At 40.4% G+C, this 12,369-nt stretch overlaps 1 protein-coding gene across 2 annotated transcripts in view; it reads left to right on the forward strand.

Annotated features, from left to right (window-relative positions):
- Positions 1-12,369, forward strand: part of LOC125451406 (collagen alpha-3(IX) chain-like) — a 113,954-nt gene that overhangs the window by 45,310 nt on the left and 56,275 nt on the right. For both annotated transcript variants that reach the window (XM_048528451.1, XM_048528452.1), the window contains exons 14-20: positions 575-628; positions 1,092-1,145; positions 2,852-2,896; positions 4,380-4,436; positions 5,341-5,394; positions 7,314-7,367; positions 9,116-9,169. In XM_048528451.1, coding sequence (XP_048384408.1) covers positions 575-628; positions 1,092-1,145; positions 2,852-2,896; positions 4,380-4,436; positions 5,341-5,394; positions 7,314-7,367; positions 9,116-9,169 — 372 coding nt within the window. The remainder of the gene's footprint in view (positions 1-574; positions 629-1,091; positions 1,146-2,851; positions 2,897-4,379; positions 4,437-5,340; positions 5,395-7,313; positions 7,368-9,115; positions 9,170-12,369) is intronic.

Genomic DNA, 12,369 nt, shown 5'->3' on the forward strand with positions numbered 1-12,369 from the left:
ATGGGTTTGCTTGAAGATTCCTCCGGAGTACATTATCATCAGGCTGTTTGTCTGACTGAGGCATGTGACATCACGAAGGGGAAGTCATTCCTTGCTTTTGCCTCTGACAATCTCCACGTTCTCCTGTAACTCCATACCCTGCCCTCATTCACCTGCAGCCTGGTTTCTCTTTGCTGTAGGTCTCTTGTGGTACTTTATTGACAGCTGACCCTGCCCACCTGGTTTCAGGGCCTGCAATGAAGAGCTGCCGGTCACTGTTTATACATCAGCACTGGGGGCTGGGATTTTTACCCCTGGGATGTTTGATCCTGCCAAAGACCCATCGCTGGAAAGTTGAGTTAAACCGGACTTGCAATTAAGGTCATGGTCCTTCTCTAAATAAGACATTGAAGGCCTCTCACAGGCTTTCCACTGGCGATTGAGAAACACATCACATCAGAATCAGAAAAAGACTGTCAACTGATCAGTCACGTTTGCTTTTTTTTAATAAAGTACCACCACATTGATCTTAAAGGAACATTAAATGTGTCTGATTGACTGCAGCCTCATTGTCTGTCATCTGTTCATTTTTCAGGGACCACCTGGTGAGATTGGACTCACTGGAGAACCTGGCCTTCCAGGAAAGCCTGTAAGCTGATCCTTTAAATGAATTCATAAATAATGTCTCAATATTGACATTTCTAATGGATGTTAGACACCAGCCTAATAGTGACTATACTTCAAAAGTACTTCATTGGGTGTAGAAATCTATGTGAGACATTCTGTGGTCAGAATAGTGACTTCAAAATTGTAACACTTTTTCTTTCATTTTGTCAGTATATTAAGTCATCATCCGGAGATTATTATGGATCTTTTTTCACATTTACATTCCTTGCGCTTCCTAGGTTGACTGTTGTTCTCATCTATTAACTACTACAGAAGAGGAGCTGATTATCAGTCTATTTAATTTGGACAGCAGCCATAAGGCATTGACATTTACCAGAATGCTGTCTTTGAACACATGCATTACTCCTAAACTCCAGCATGGAGACCCTCTCATTCATTGTGAGGCTAAAAAAAATTAGAGCTGTTATTTTTCTTTTACATGTTAGGGGGATCCTGGACCAAAAGGAGCACCTGGCACACCTGGACCTCCAGGTCCACAGGTAAGTTCAGTATTATCTTTTTCTTGTTTATTTCTTCTGGTATTCCCATTGCTAGGTTGACTATGACATATCAATTGATCATTCTGTAATAGTTCCATTTTACTCAATTACAAAATTTCTGTGGGCCTTGGGAAGTCCGTTCAGTTTTAACATGATTGTACCAACTCTTGGAAAGAACATTGTGACTTAGTGTCATTCCGTTGCCCTTTCCACATAAGCCGACGCAGTACTTCCATTCTAAGAAATCATCTCAAATACCCTTAGATGTCTTGAAGGAATCCACCTCCACCACACTTCCAGAAATGCATTCCAAATACTAACTGCTCACCATGCAAGAATTTATTTTTTCTCACATTGCAGTTGTTTCGTTTGCAAATCACTTTATGTTTAAATTTGTGTCCTCTGTTCTCAATCATTTTACAAATGGGAACAATTACTCTGTATCTACTGTGTCCAGATCCCTCATGATTTTGAAATCTTCTATCAAATGTCTTCTTAGCCTTCTCCTTTCTGGGTGGAAAAATCTGTATGTCTCCATTCCAGCTCACAACAGAAGTGTCTTGACCCCGAAACCGCTTGAAAATTCTGGAAAACCTCTTCTCTTCTGCAATCTCTCCAGTGTGTTCACATATTTCACAGGGCTGAAGGGCCTGTACTGCACTGTAATGTTCTATTTCTTTATATTTAGCACAGAGAACTGTACATGGGTTTAACTAGAGTGTTATGCAGGTATTGCATGGCACCTTGCTCTTGTATTTGATGCCCCCATTAATAAATCCTAGAATACTGCATCCTTTATTGACTGGCCCCTTCCCTGTCTCACAATCTTTAAAGCCTTATGTACATGTACACCTTGGTCTCTTGGACCCTGCACACTCTTTAGAATAGTACCCTTTATCTTACACTGTATTCTTTGTGTGAAAATATATCACCTCAAATGTCTCCACAGTGAACTTCATCTGCAACCTAGCTGTCCATTCCACTGACTTATTAACATATTTTTGAAGTTTTCTGGTGTCCTTCTCATACTTTACAGTAATTACAAATTTTATATCCTCTGCAAAATTTAACATTGCCTCTTGTACACCATAACATTTACATGTATCAGGAAAAGCAAGGATCCCAAAATCCACCTCTGAGAAAATCCACTACAAATATTCCTCCAGCCTGAAAAATATCTGTTCACCATTATTTTCTGATCATCCAACCAATTTTGTATTTATTTTGACATTGACGCTCATATCCTGTCAACAGCAATGACTAAATTCCCATTTGGACCCAAATTGGGACCTGTTACCATCCTTTTACTACGCATGCAACTTTGGGATTTTCTTTTCTGTTAACTGTCTTCGCCTTTGCACAATCCCCCATTGCATTTCTTAGCTGCATTTTTACCTTTCTTCTGAGTTGTTTGTTTTCTGCTTGTTTCTCAATTTAGAAGGCCTTCAAATGGAAATCTAATTTTCTGAGTGACTGAGAAACTTACACAGTATTGTGTGCGTGAGATCCCAAAATTAAGGGGCTTCTTCTTTACCCCATCCCTCATGCTGTCTCAGTGCTTGCATAAAATCCACTTCAGGAAGGTATAAGATACCCACGAATCAAATTTGCAATGGAAATAAAATATCAGAAAATAATTCTGTTTTAACTTTTTTGAAGAATTTATAATGCAAGTTGCTAAATGTTGCTTGTTTCCTTTGGTAAAGGGCCCGCCTGGTACACCAGGGACAGATGGAATTGGAGATGTTGTGGTAAGTGTGCAGCGTATTCGAAACTAACAATCTATGCAAATAGCTTTCAATGTGCCAGTCACCTTGATCCTTTCGGCATCCAAGTGCAGCATTGGTTTCTATTGTTGTTCATGACCATCCACTTAATCCAGGCCTTCATTTTGAGTTGTTTTGAACCACATGATGTTCTCTCCTTTCAGCTGTGTGTACTAGATTTCTCACTCCTGATGATCATTTCCCTTTAGTTCCCAATACTTATGGTTGCATATGCATCACATTACCTCGATACGAATACAAGTGTGCATTTATCATATCTGAGTTTGGAGATCTTGACCACAGTGATGAGTTTTCACATGTAACTGACAACTATCTGGCCAAAAAGAATTTTGAAACAAAAATAAGGTATGAAAGATGGCAAACCAGGCACCGCTTTGAGGAGCAGGACTGGTCAGCATTTCAAATAAGATCAGTCATTAGATTGAACATCGTCAGGGCGGAGATGAGTTTTAAAATGAAAATGGCTGATGTAAATCAATGCATGCAGCATTGTGTTATCTCACAGCTAATAAGTGATGTACTTTCAAGAGATATGCTCATGTTTCATCACCATATAATAGCATGTGGCCCAAAGGTCTTAAGCTTGCAGACGGCATCTTACTGAGCTCCGTGTTTTGGAACAAGGCATGCTGCAATAAATGAAATGGCTTCACTTGAGGCCACATAGATTAGTGCCTGTGACTGTAGTGTACTTACACAGGTACTAATCACTGCTATAAAAGTCATTGAATTCTTCTGTCCTATATGATCCATGAAAATGAAAATCTGACGTTAAAAACTTCTCACTGGTTTTAAAATGACATCAATTGACAAAAGATACTGCCAGTTTAATTGTGCAGTGCTTCTGTTTGACATAAATGGCATTATAGACATAAAACAGATTTTTTTTTCTAACCTGGAGCAGCTTACCTATGTGCAATGATTGGTTGCTCTGATATTTCCTCTCTTTAAAATCAGCATCAGTGCATCCAAATTGTTTAGCTTGACTAGACATACAAATTCCTATGATTGTAATGTTACATGTATAGATTATAGCTTCTGTGGTAAAAGCCCATTAAATTCGGTAGTCCTTTGTGAGCCATGTCTCATCCTTACACTAGCAGAAATACCACTTTATCGCTCAGTTGGATCTTTATTAGTTATTTGAATCAAGAAATTTGTTGGTGAATCACTTTGCCTGTCAGTGGATCAGGCTGTGTTGATCAGTACATCAATCTACCAGTCCATTGGGCTACTCTGTTTTACGTTTATAATATGGATGAGGAATGGATAATGTTCACACCTGACTTTCTACTGTAATGTTGCATGACAAAAATGTATTTAACCCATGTACCTCCTAGCTGAGGAATGTAAATTAATTACTTGAACAACGACTTTTGATTTTGAAAACTTATATTCCAGTGTTAATTTGTGTATCATAACTAGGAGAATTTTTGCTCTGTTTCAGTGTAAAATGTCCTGTCCTGCAGGCCCTCCTGGGCCACCTGGGCTTCTAGGGTTTAAGGTAAACAACAATTCATTTACATTATATTATCGCAGTGTGTACAAGTACAATGATTCAGGATTTTTGACCTGCAACCTGTCACATAAGAAAACACAATAAGGAAGGAATTCAAGAATTGGCCCATAAATCATTAAGAATTTATCCTCTTACAAATCCTTCTCCAGCTGTTTAATATTCTCATTGGAATGGTTCGGTCATCTGCCTGAGGCATGTTGCATAGAGTACAGGAAGTCTTATTGCTGTCCATTGAGTAGTGCGCTAAAATCCTTAATAGTCCACAGAATGGGCTTCAGTTTATTTGACATCCAGAAATGATCATCTAAGAACGGAACACTGTCTTAATTCCATACTGAAGTTACAACTGAAATTGTGACTTGTGTCGTGCCAGAAGCATAAACCTCTTGACTCAGAAGCAAGGACTAAGATCTACTAAACTCAACTGATGCTTCAAGGCCAGACTTGCCCTCTTCTTGTGTTGACAAATGTGGATTTATCTTTTCTACGGACAGAAACGGGTTTTCACTCTTTGATGTGAGAGATTGAAAAGTCAAATCCCCTTTCCCAAGGTATTTGCTCTCCCATCCACATGTGTGTTGCTGGACCGTTCTGTGCCGGGGTTACCAGCATGGTCCAAGCCTTGATCACTGTCACTCTTCAGCCAGTCTTCATTTCTTCAGTTCCTTCACCATGGCAAGCAAATTACACCAATTGTTCCTCCTGTTTTGTAAAGTGTTACCTGGTTTTTGCTGCCCTAGTAGTATGAATTACGTTGAGAGTGCAGACATAATGGGATCAACCCTGTCTTCCGCCATTCAGTGAGGCTAGATTTTGGTGTCTCAGCAGAACGCACCTTGCAACTGCTCAGAAATAGTGATTCTTAAACTAATTACCCTTCTGCTTTCAGGGCCACAAAGGTCAAAAAGGTACCCCTGGGGATGCTGGGAAGGAAGGTGCAAAGGTATGTGAATAAAGCCACATTTCTGTGTAGTTTGCACACTTGTCTATGTTTGACCTAAGATTTAAAAAGCTTGTTTGTGCAAATGTAATACTCTAAGGTTAACAGAGTCAGCGCAGGCACAATGAGCCAAATGACTGTCTTCTGCACAGTAATGATTCTGTCACACTGTTACGTTATGCATCAGGTGAGAATAGGGAGACAAATCACTGTCCCTGTTGCTGACTGGAGTTATCCCCTTATCCACAACCTATCCACCGGCAACCCATTCCCCCACCCTCTCACAGAGCCCACCTTTATTGGACAGGCTAAAAGGTGCCAATTTAAGAAGCTTTTGAGTAAAGCAGCAATTAGATCTTGTCTCAGTTGTGTAGAATATAGGTACGAGCAAACCCAGAATATAGTGTGCAATTAAGACAGAATCTGTTGTAGGATTACCAGACCATTTCATGGAATGGTAGGACGGCCCTGTGAGGACAGGTCACTGGGACTATAATGTCTGCAGTTTACAAAACTGAAAGATGATCTCATTGAAACTTAGAAATATTCTTAAAGGGTTAGACATTACATGCTAGAAAGAATGTTTCCCCTGGCTGTGGGGTCCCAGAATGAGGGGACCAATTTGAGAATAAAAGGCAAGCCATTAAGAACTGAATGAGGAAGAGCTTCTTCAATAACAGAAAGGTGAATCATTAGAATTCCTTCCTTGAGAGGGCTGTCGTGGTTTATTCATAAGTAAATTCAAGAGAAAAGATTTATAGTTTTCTAGTTATTAATGACATCAAAGGACATGGGAATAGTGCCGGAATAAGGTACTGAATTGGGTTATCAGCCATGTGGAGTGGCTGCCTAGATTTGAAGGTTTGAATAGTCTACTCCTGTTCCTGTGTTTCTATTTGTCAAACTTTTCTCTCTGATGCTTCGATTCCAAGCCCAACTTAATTATCACTTATCACTTTATTCCGTTTTTTAAAAGGAAGGTATGCTTGGAGAACTACCAGAATGACATTCAAAGTTCAAATACTCTGAGAAGAATTAAACAACAGAGCTCAACTATAAGGCCCTACTTTTTAAATTTAAGTGACGGGACTGTAATTCCACTGTTCCCAGAGTTTTATGCCTTTCTGTCGTCCCTCTCTCTCATGTCCATTTAATCTGCCCAAACCACATTCATTCCCACCCCAATGACCTTGCCCAGTGTCAACATTAAACACTGGAAAGTCAAATCTGTTTCCCCTGGATGGGTTTACAGTTTCCAAATAGGATGTTGACCACTTATGGTTGAGATGAGGAGAAGTTTCTTCACACAGATGATTGTGAAAGTTTTTCGAATTCTCTATCCAAAGATACTGCATCATCGAATGCATTCATGGTGGAAATGGATTCATGTTGATGCTTTGGTTGGGTTGCTCGCTGAGATGGTTCATTAGTTAGCAGACGTTTCATTACCCTGCTGGGTAACATCATCAGTGCAGCCTCCGATGAAGCATGTTGTGTTTTCCATCCTGGTACTTAACTCTGGGGTCTGTTGGATTTGATTACCTCACTTCCAGTTTTCCTTCGCAGTGGTATATATATAGGGTCTAGTTTTACATATTTGTTGATGGCCTCCTTGGTTGGAGAACCAGCCCTTTAGGAATCCCGTGCTTGTCTCTGTTTGGCCTGTCCTGGGATCCTGATGTTGTCCCAATCGAACTGGTGGTCCTCCTTATCCATGTGAACATTAGGGTTATATTTTGAGTTTGTAAAGTAAGGTAAATTGAGGGATTTTGGGAGAGGGCTGGAGAAAGAGGTTCATGCTGATGATCAGCCACACTCCTATTGAAAGGCAGAGCAAGCCTGAGGAACTATATGGTTTACCCTTGCCCCCTCCATTTCTATGTCCTTATGTTCTTAATTTATGTTGTTGTTTCTTAACAAAGGGGATTCGTGGTTTCCCTGGGCCACAAGGTATTACAGGTGCTCCTGGACCTGAGGTATGTATTTGATGTGATTCCATTTAATCATCTTTTAGAATGTATATATTGAGAAATAATTTTTTGAGAGACAATTTATATTCCCAATCATTTCCAGAAACACCGAAGCCAAATAAATCATCTATAATATCATGTGCACGTGTTGATTTTTTCAAGTGGTAAAAAGGACTACTTTAAATAGGTCAACAGTTATATGGTGACAAGGAATTTAAGAGATTCAATCTTTTGTAGAATGACATCTCAACAACCATTTCTAGGCTGAGATATTTTGAACCCTGATTTTGAATCATATTGTATAGGAGAGGGCACAGCTTTGTCTTTTATGTTTGAAGTTAACCTTCTTTTCTATCCCATGTTAAAACAATGAAAGTACTGTTTTAAAACTCCAGTACAACTGTTCGCATGTTATGTCTTCATTTGGACTTCGCAGGGACTTTTTTTCAACTTATTTCTGTTTGACCAGTAAAGTAGCCCAGTTTAAGACAGCAGTTCAGCATGAAAAAGGAGGTAATTTTGAGGGAAAGCAGGGTGCCTGTACCTAGAGGGGAAGTGTAGAATTTGTTAAATCAGGCTATGAAACCATGGTGGGAATGCATATTAAGAACTTGAGGGAAATCTTGATTTGTCCTTATCAATTATTCACTCTGTTTTTTTTCCATGGGTGAAGAATCCTGACACATGTTGTCAAGGTGGTATCTAGCTCCACAATCTGCCTGAGGCCTGAGAAACCCCATACCCTGACCTCCATTCAGTCAGTGCAGTTTGACTACAGTCCCAGCAGTGGTCATTGTTCTTGATGGCGTTAATGGATCTATAGAATTGTCAGCCCTCCAATGGACTAGAAGCTCTTAGCGGCAAGATCTATCCCCTTAACTGGTTGGAAACTCTGATACCAGGATGGCAATTGCCTGGTGGCCAAATAATTGCATCAGGGCTTTCATAGGTGAAGGGCCTTGGCTTTCTGGCCAGGATCACCAGTACGACCATCAGGTTCAGCCCTCACTGTACACATTTGACTACTTGAGCACCACAGACTAAACTTACCTTCCTTCACCATCCATCAACACATTATAATGGCTTATGTGTGTTTCAAATGGTTTTAAACCCAACTGTGTGGGGAGGCTGAAGCAAGCATTAAAGGAAGAGTATTCCTGTCATAATCAGTAGGACAAGGGATTTCTATGTCACTTCAGTACTGTATGTTACTGTATTAGGTACAGCATATCTCGTGGCGGCTGAGAGCAAAAGCAACTTCTTTTCCCAGTAGAGAGGCAGAATGATACTCCAATTTAACATTTACTCCACTAACTGGATATTAGAGATATTGTCTGATGCAAATATTCAAATCAAGGGCAAAAATTGCTGGAGAAAGCTCAGCACATCCGGCAGCATCCGTGCAGAGAAGTCCTAGTTAACATTTTGGGTCCAGTCTCCCTTCTTCAGAGAAGAGTCACTGGATCTGAAACGTTAACTCTGATTTCTCTCTACAGATGCTGCCAGACCTGCCGAGTTTTCCAGCAATTTCTGTTACTGTTTCTGATTTCCAGCATCCGTGGTTCTTCTTGTTTTACAAACATTAAAATTATTCCCCCTTCCTGGGATTTGTCATGTGATCAGCGGTTTTTGGGGAATGAACAGAAATCTCACACAAATGCATTTATTTCAATGTTCTTGTAATCCCAGAATTTTGGCCCTTCTTAAAACTCTGTTCGTGTTCTTTCATGCTGAGATCTGATTATATCTTACAGGGTTCCCGAGGACCAAGAGGCTTCCCAGGTGCATCTGGTGAAAAAGGAAGCAAAGTGAGTGGCATTGAATCTTTATTAACACTTTATTAACACTTTCTCCAGGGGATGAAGATACAGTTGTTCAGCATTTCATAGTCATCCCTCAATTATCTCAAAAACAAGAGAAATCTTAGATTTGTGTTTATCGTCTCATGTACTCAAGTACAGGGATATATGAGTGCAGCAAACAGTGTACAAAGCCACCATTTTTTCTGCTATCTTCGGTACAAAGATACATAGATACAAAATCTTAGGTATAAATCAGAAAAATGAAAAAAAAAGCTAAAAGATCAACATTATAGTCCTTATAAAGCAAGGCACAAAGATACCTAGGTACAAATCTAAAATACAGATTAGAAAAAAAAAATGGTAAAAGTTCAGCATTACAGGCTTTCTAAAGCAGGAAGGCCATGTTGGGCTTCACCCCGAGACTGGGAGTCTGCGCAGGGCGTCACCCTGAGGCTGGGAGTCTGCGCGGGGCTTCACCCCGAGACTGGGAGTCTGCACTGGGCTTCACCTTGTGGCATGGATTATGCTCTGGACTTCACCCCTAGGAGTGGTCTGCACGGGGCTTCCTCAAATGAAAGACCTTAACTTCTATGGAAAACATTCCAATGTTTCATTTAGTTCGGAGTGTATTCTTTTCAGACCTTTTGTTTTGCAGCTGTTTTCCACCACTCAGCTTCCTCTATCGTCTCTGTGCTGCCTTCAACACCGTCTGTGATATCTTCCTTCAAATTTTTTAGCAATTTATAGGATGGGTTATTTGCTCTGAAGCCAACCCCTTTTTGTCACAAAAATCCGACTCTGCCTCAAAAGCCATATTGTCACCTTCGGAATCACGGTGGCTTACATACAGGATATCAAAAGAAGATGAAGCCACCGCTGAATAACTCATTGTTAATTCATTGTTAAATTCTACTCTTAAGTAATTCTTTTTCAATCTTTCAAAACAATTGAACTCCCTTATTGTCCTCAACATTCGATCGAAGGACTTTTAAAATGAAGGCCAAACACGAAGGGCAGCACAGTGGCTCAGTGGTTAGCACTGCTGTCTTACAGCACCAGAGTCCCCACTTCATTTCCAGCTTCGGGCAACTGTGTGGAGTTAGCATATTGTACCCATGACTGCATAGCTTTCCTCTAGGTGCCTAGGTTTCTTCCCACAGTCCAACGATGTGTAAGTTAGGTTGCTTAGCCATGCTAAATTCCTTTACTCATTCACAGGATGAGGGTGTTGCTGGCCAGGCAGCATTTATTGCCCATCGCTAATTGCCCAGAGGGCAGTTAAGAGTCAACCACATTGCTGTGGGTCTGGAGTCATATATAGGCCAGACCAGGTGGCAGTTTCCTTCCCTAAAGGACATTAGTGAACCAGATGGGTAGTATCCAGGGATGTGTGGGTTACGTGGATTAGCTATGGGAAACACAGGTTTACAGGAATGGTGTGAGGAATGGTGAGTCTGGGTGGTATGGTCTTCGAAGAGTCAGTGTGGACTTGTTTGGCTCACTGACCTGTTTCCACACTTTGGGGATTCTATGGATAATTCTTTTGTGACTTGCAGCCTCTATTTTAAAAAAATCTCTTCAGGAAAGCTTGTCATTTTAAAAAAGTCTACATTTTTTATATCAAAACATATCCTTTGTACATGGAAAGAATGATTTGTCTAATCTGTGAGAGAATTGTGTTCAAAAGACTTCCCCTATAACTACCACAGCCATAGATTCAAGACGTGCATTCTTCGAGCATTGACTGACTCATATCAGCATTGCATAATAACTGTGTCAACCAGGGCATTTTTGTTCTATGATAATAAAGTGTAAAGCTGGATGAACACAGCAGGCCAAGCGGCATCTCAGGAGCACAAAAGCTGACGTTTCGGGCCTAGACCCTTCATCAGAGCAGCTCCTGAGCTCCTGAGATGTTGCTTGGCCTGCTGTGTTCATCCAGCTTCACACTTTATTATCTTGGATTCTCCAGCATCTGCAGTTCCCATTATCTCTGATACATTTTTGTTCTATGACAGAAACCTCAACTGTTTCTCTCGATCTGTTTTTCAGACAACCTATTGGCAATAAATTGTCATTGATTTCAAGTTTGATCATCACTATTTTGGTTTGCAATTTAAAAGCTCGCATAGCTGCTCTCATCATATACTCATCATGTTTGCCGGGCTGTCATCTGTGCATAAATAATGAGGTCCAAGCACTCAATATTGGAAGTGAGTTCTCATTCCCATTGAGGTGGAGCTGCAGGAGGAGCTCCTGTAATGCAATCAGAAAGTTGATCAGCACAAAACTAAGTGATGAGCTCAGGTGGATGGTGGCAGGTGGAGAATGAGGGCGGATAGTGTGGCGTAGGTAAGTGTGTCCCACTGTGTGAGCATATTGGAGGAGTTGGAGGATCAGTGGCAGCATGTGAAAAAAGGGAGATCTGAGGGAGAGAGAGATAACAAGTCCAGGGACAGAATTGTAAGGTGGAAGATTACAGCTGGAGTCCAGGTACAGGGGTTAATGAGTTAGGGGCCAGAACCTGGTGGTAAGGAGACTGAAGGTTTGGACTGCAGTCTGGGAGAGGGAGATTGAAGTTTGAGGGCGAAGTCTGGGGTCACGGAGATTGTAATTCAGCGCTCTAATGGAAAGCTATAGCAGATCAATCCACTGATGCAGTGGGACCCAAAATAGCTAGTAAATCTCCAATTTTCATAAACAAGTAGGTTAATGTTCACTTTCTGGCATGGGTACAAGATTCCACTTGTTTACCATTGTCCAGTATGGGCAGCAATGGAATTTTTCTGCATCTTTTTGTTGACTTAAAGTGGTCCCTAAACAAAAAATAAACATTGCATGACTCAATTTCTAGGCATCCAAGCTAAACCTGTGTCATAGACATCAGATCAATAGGTATATGTTAGTGCTAAATTGCCCAAATCTAATTAGAAGAAATTTGAGTTCAAAATCTTTTTGCTCATTGCTATTGTTTTATTGTAAAGCTCTGCAGTTTGCAGAGTAACCTTTTCGCAATATTTAAATTTTAGCTGAATGTGATCTGCAGCTAGAATTGACTATATTGTTGACTGTTTTAATTCCATACTTTTTACCCAGATTGATAGAGTCTTAATTAATTCCTTGATTTTTGGCTATTAAATAGCTAGTGTGGACTACTTTGAGATTTTTTTTCACAAACCATAATTTGTCCTTCATACAGTGCAATA

The sequence above is a fragment of the Stegostoma tigrinum genome, chromosome 5, assembly GCF_030684315.1.
Source record: "Stegostoma tigrinum isolate sSteTig4 chromosome 5, sSteTig4.hap1, whole genome shotgun sequence".
NCBI lineage: Eukaryota > Metazoa > Chordata > Chondrichthyes > Orectolobiformes > Stegostomatidae > Stegostoma > Stegostoma tigrinum.